Below are 5,745 nucleotides of genomic sequence, written 5' to 3'. Positions count from 1 at the left end.
GTCCCCCCAGGTGAAAAATGTGCAGACGGGGTCCCTAAAATTTAATAATAGCATTTCGCTACCCTAACGTTAGTCTCCGTTAACAGTTTTGGTCCCTCACCAGATTTCCGTCCAAAATTTAACGTTTTTGTTTGAGTTGGCTTTTTTTTAATTGATGTGGCATGAGAGTAGGAGAGAGAAAGGTTAATGGGATGTAAAAACAACACGTGCCCCTCACTTGACACAATCTGAACCCAGAATATTCATATTCTTCATCTCCTTCCTCTATCATTTTCTTCATCTTCCCTATCATAACCGAGAAAAAAACCTAAGGATACATCAACATCCCTCACCATCAACATCAAAACCTCCAGCAATAGATTCATTTCCACCATTGAATCAGAAAACAAAACACTTCAAAAAGAACCCCAACCACAAAACACAGGGCTAAGATTAGCAAAGAAAACCTCCATTTCTTAATGTCCTCACCCTCTCCCATAACCAACACCACCACCAAATCTTCTCTCGTCGTCCACCACCTCCTCCCTTCCTAATCTCATTCAAAACCCCTTCTTTCCTATTCAATGTTAAGACTGAAGTGGAAGATTAGGTATTAGGAGGAAACCCCAATCTTCCCCAATTTTTTCTGAAGAGAGAGAAATATCTGAAAGGAGAGAAACCGAGCACATGTGGGAGAGAATCGATCATAAAGAGAGAGAGAGAGAGAGACAGAGAGAGAGAAAGAGAGAGAGAGAGAGAGAGAGAGATTTGAAAGAAGAGAAATTGAGCACCTAGGCTACGGAAGATACCCCAAAATCCACCATCACTGACGACCAAATCACCACCAACCCTAAGGCTCCTGACAACGCCAACAACGACGACGCCGGGCTCGAGGAAGGAGAGATCATCGACGTCGATGACTCCTCCGCCCCTTCCAAACCCTTCTCCACTGCCCTCGTCCGCCAACCCCAACATCCTCTCGAGAATTCTTTGACCTCTTGGTTCGACAACCCTTACAACAAGAGCAAGCAAGCTGCTTAGGGTAGTAACATCCGCCCCATCTACACCTTCGCCACCGTTGAGGAGTTTTGGAGGTCATGCTTCAATCTTTTCCCTTTTCTCTCTTCTTTCCCCCTTCTGGGTCCTTTCAATTTTGATTCTTTGATGTTCATTTTTCAAAATGCTTTCTTGGTGATTCAACTTACTGCAATTTTTTTACTCTTCATTATTGTTCAGTCTTTACAATAACGTTCATCATCCTAGAAAGTTGGCTATTGGAGCACTTTTGATTTTTAGGTTTTTTATTTTATGGGTTTTTGGGTTGAATGATAGATAAAATGATGAAGAAGATGGAAGAAGATGATGAATATGATGAATCTTCTAGGTTATTACTTTTTATTTTATGGTTTAATTACATATACATATTTGTCCTTAAAACCGTTAGTTTTTAACGCAAAACTGTTCGGAGACCAAAACTGTTAACAGAGACTATCGTTGGGGTAGCGGAATGCTACTTTAAACTTTAGGGACCCGGTTTGCACATTATTAAAACCTGGGGACCAAAAGTGCTAATAAACCAATAATAAATAAGCAAAATAATATGCCCATAAAAATAAATTTTATTTATAACAAATTCAGGTTTAAGAATGCTGCCCCACCAGTAACTCTTGTCAACTTTTTTCCCTTCTTTTTAATATTGTCTGTTGCCTTTTTCATTCACCCTTCTCTCTCACACACTCACTCACTCAGTGGCTCTCCTCTTCTTCCTGCTAATAACTCAAATCCCCATAACATTAAACAGAAAAAACAAAAAAAATACCTTTTCCTTTTCTTTCTCTTCAGCTTCATGCTCTTTTCATGAATTAGGGTTTCACCACCATTTTTGAAACCTTACATTTCCCACCTCCAAAGCTTGTTAAGACCTCTGGGATCAACATGGGTAAGCATCTTTTGCTACTGGGTTTCACTCTTCAGCTCCTGGTTGGCACCCTCTCAGTCTCAGCTGCACCCTCCACCACTTCCCCTGCAAGTAAGTTCCATGCATTCTCTTCTGCTTCTAATTTGATCCAAGCTCTGATCTTTCACTCATTTTTGTTCCTGCTTGCTTCTTCAGAAATTGTTAGTGGGTTCGTCTCTAATGCTGTGCCTGCTTTCACCAAATGGGTATGGTCACTCAAGGCCACCACCAGAACGGGTATGGATCTTCCTGATGCTGAGCCTTTAATTTTTTTCCATTTTCTTCTTCTGGTGTGGATTTTGAATGTGGGTTTTCGGTTGCAGCGGTTTCCAGCAGGTCGATGATGAAGTTCGAGAGTGGGTACAGTGTGGAGACTGTGTTTGATGGAAGCAAGCTCGGAGTTGAGCCTTATGCTGTTGAGGTGTTGCCTAATGGGGAGCTTCTGATTCTGGATTCTGCTAATAGTAACCTTTACAGAATCTCCTCCTCACTTTCTCTGTGTAAGTTTTTCAATGTGATTCATACAAGGCTTATGATTCTATTCTGAGTGGTTGGCCAAATTTACTCTTTTGTCTGTGGCGATCGTCATGCTTTGAAAAAAAATCTTCATAACGTCTTCAAGATTAGATGTCTGATATGGTAGTTTTTTATTTTCGTTGCATCACATGGACTAGTGTTCAGATTGTACTGTACCTTGTATTTGGTACTTGTGTGCTGCATAACTTTGTTCTTTCAAGGAAGGAGAATCCTGCATCTCTTACAATGCGAAGTTGTAATGCTTTGTTTTTCCCTATATCACCTGCAGCATTCCCTCTTGTATTTTTTTCTCTTCAAATATAATCAGGAGTCTAACTACAATAATTTAGACCATTGGTATCATGTCAGGTCCAGTGTTATCAAATATCTGCCATGGTGGAATCTCATGGCGGATTTTTGGCTCTCTGCCATAGCCGACAACCCGCCATAGTCCGCAATAACCCACCATAATCCGCTATCTGCCGTCATTATTTGTCAAATATAGCTGGGTTTTGGCTCTCTACCATAGTCCGCCATCCGCCTTTAACAACATTGGTCAGGTCACAGTCCTATTTTGTGGTTTGTTATAGATCTTCAAGTGTCAATCACAATCTCAACCATTGTTGTGCGGTACTTTACCTTCTAAAGTGATTTTGTGTGATTCTCTCACTTTAGAGGTTTCAAGGAGCAAGATCCTTTTTGGTGTATTGGCAGTGTACGATTACCATATAATTCCTATGGCTGATTTCTCTATTCTTCACTCTGTCAGGTTTGAACAGCATAAAATGCCCTACTCAACTCCTCTTTTCATTGAAGACATCAGAACAGTTAATTGATACAATGTGCATCTGTATATCTAATTAGTTAGATCATATCACATGATTTAATGTCACTGTAGTTCATGGTTATGAGCTTAATGCAATTTGAAGTTGGCCGATTCCTTAATTGTAATGCAATTTGAACTCTTTGTCTGTCTGTGCGCTTCTCTTTGCAACATAATTATTGTGCTAGATGAACTCTTAGCATGGGTTTATTTTGTTCAGCTGAGATATATCATGTTCATTGCAATTCTGCAGATAGCAGACCAAAGCTGGTGGCTGGATCAGCTGAAGGATATTCTGGACATGTTGATGGGAAGCTTAGAGAGGCTAGAATGAACCAGCCAAAGGGAATAACTGTTGATGACCGAGGAAATATTTATGTTGCAGATACTATGAATATGGCAATTAGGAAAATTAGTGATTCAGGTAGATCAATCTCTCATCCTCCTCTGCCTTTGAGAAATTATTCTTTCAATTGTCTATGGATAACCTGCCCAAATGGTTACTTATTGCTAGATATTCTAGACTACTTACAAATCCTGTGTGTGCATACTCTTGTAATGTTATCGTAGGCCCGGTAATATTTGATTATAAAAATGTTACACTTGTCACATTAGTGTCAGAAGTGAGAACTTTTCATTGAATGACTTCTATTTTCAGGGATCACAACGATTGCTGGAGGAAAATGGAGCCGTGGAGGGGGCCATGTTGATGGACCAAGTGAAGAAGCTAAATTTTCTGATGACTTTGATGTGGTTTATGTTGGAAGCAGTTGTTCTCTACTCATTGTAGATAGAGGAAACCGAGCTATCAGAGAGGTCCAACTCCACTTTGATGACTGTGCTTATCATTATGGAAGTGGATTCCCACTTGGTAAACTAAATCATCCATACTTTTCTGTTTAATTTTGTTATGTTATTGTTAATCACAAGTTTAGACTTATTGTCTTCAACATTACAGGTATTGCCATGCTTGTTGCGGCTGGGTTCTTTGGGTATATGCTGGCATTGCTGCAGCGTCGGCTTGGTACAATTGTGGCATCCCAGGATGTGAGTTCTAAGCCATGTCTTCTTCTTTCTGATGCATTATACTGAATGAGACTGCTATAGAACTTGATTGTTCAAAGATGATTATGATTCTCCATTGATAGATCTTAATGAATTAACACAGTAGATATCCCGAATTATTTTGAGAACTACTGTAATTTTAAACTTATACTTTTTAGCTGCGCCTTGTTAAGTGATAGTTAATTTGTAATAGTTGGTTACATGTATATAGTGATGGATTTCACAATCAGTAATTTATCACTTCCTTTTTGTAGGCCCCGGTTCCGGTAACAGTGAGGTCTTCTGTTTCCCCAAGTCCATATCAGAAGCCCTTGAAATCTGTCAGGCCTCCTTTAATTTCATCTGAATATGAACATGATAAGCAGGAAGAAGGTTTCTTTGGATCACTTGCGAAGCTTCTTGCGAATGCTGGTGCATCAATGGTGGAGATAATGGGAGGATTATTTCCAGCTTTCAGAAGAAAACCACAGAGCTACCAATTTCAAAGGCAACAGCTGCTCCAACAACCTCCAAAGCAAGTAAATGATTGGCCTGCACAGGAAAGTTTCGCGATTCCCCGTGAAGATGAGCCCCCTTCTATCGACCCAAGAACCCCAACCCCTCGAAAAACTTACCCTTTCATGTCTAAGGATGCTGAGAAAATGCAGCAGTTACGGCAAAGTAGAGCGTTCTATAGCAGTGGATGGGATGGAGATCTTCAGCAACAACAGAGACATCATCATCGCCATCAGTATAGTTCATCAGTCCCTCATACTTACTATGAACAGAGCCATGAAACCACTAATGAGATAGTTTTTGGGGCAGTGCAGGAACAGGACAGGAATCAGGAGTCTGTTATCAAGCATGTGGAATATGGGGGCTCATTGTTTGAACATAACAATATTCGGCCTCGAATGAGTTCTTTGGGTTATGCCCACAAGTACTAAGTGTATACATTTAGGAAGTTTAGAACTAATGAAAACTCAATCCAGCTTTGGTTGGATAGAGGATGAAATCAAGTATAGTTAGGATAATGATTTCTTTCGGTGGGATTTTAGCAAGGTGAAGTTGATGATCATAATATAAATTGTTTATTCAGTTTTGCCAAGCGTAGGTTGCTCTAATAGTATAAGCAACTCTGGCCATGAGGTTGGGGATGGGATCAGGCAAATTTTTATTGCTCTTTTTTCTGATGATCTTATCAAGGTTAAGTGTCCAATAGTTCTCTGAAAAAAATTATATAAGGCCACGGTGCATTTTAATTTAGCTGGTTACTGTATACCTCCCGTTCAATTTATATGTTGCTGATACGGATGCCATGAGTCCATGACATAGTGAGCCGCACGTATCATAGGAGTAAAAAAAGGGCCGCACGTATCATAGGAATAAATAATATGAATTTAATTCTGCCGGAGAAGATATTTTT

General features: G+C 39.9%; 1 protein-coding gene across 1 annotated transcript; it reads left to right on the top strand.

Moving 5' to 3' along the window:
* The first annotated feature begins 244 nt into the window (after nt 1-244).
* Nucleotides 245-5,427, top strand: LOC130711928 (uncharacterized). Its single transcript, XM_057561716.1, has 8 exons — nt 245-1,073; nt 1,822-2,008; nt 2,093-2,173; nt 2,260-2,436; nt 3,529-3,699; nt 3,934-4,146; nt 4,234-4,322; nt 4,595-5,427. The coding sequence occupies exons 2-8, from the start codon at nt 1,915-1,917 to the stop codon at nt 5,264-5,266; spliced, it is 1,497 nt and encodes a 498-aa protein (XP_057417699.1). The 5' UTR covers nt 245-1,073; nt 1,822-1,914; the 3' UTR covers nt 5,267-5,427.
* The last annotated feature ends 318 nt before the right edge of the window (nt 5,428-5,745 follow it).

This window comes from Lotus japonicus, chromosome 4 (assembly GCF_012489685.1).
Source record: "Lotus japonicus ecotype B-129 chromosome 4, LjGifu_v1.2".
NCBI lineage: Eukaryota > Viridiplantae > Streptophyta > Magnoliopsida > Fabales > Fabaceae > Lotus > Lotus japonicus.
The sequence above is the reverse complement of the archived record's forward strand: the minus strand, read 5'-3'. Positions and strand labels throughout refer to the sequence as shown.

Bases quoted from the DNA above. Each gene is read 5' to 3' on its own strand.
- LOC130711928 (XM_057561716.1), top strand. From the start codon at position 1,915: ATGGGTAAGCATCTTTTGCTACTGGGTTTCACTCTTCAGCTCCTGGTT. The intron at 2,009-2,092 runs GTAAGTTCCATG...TTGCTTCTTCAG, and splicing joins CTCCACCACTTCCCCTGCAA to AAATTGTTAGTGGGTTCGTC. The intron at 4,323-4,594 runs GTGAGTTCTAAG...TCCTTTTTGTAG, and splicing joins CAATTGTGGCATCCCAGGAT to GCCCCGGTTCCGGTAACAGT.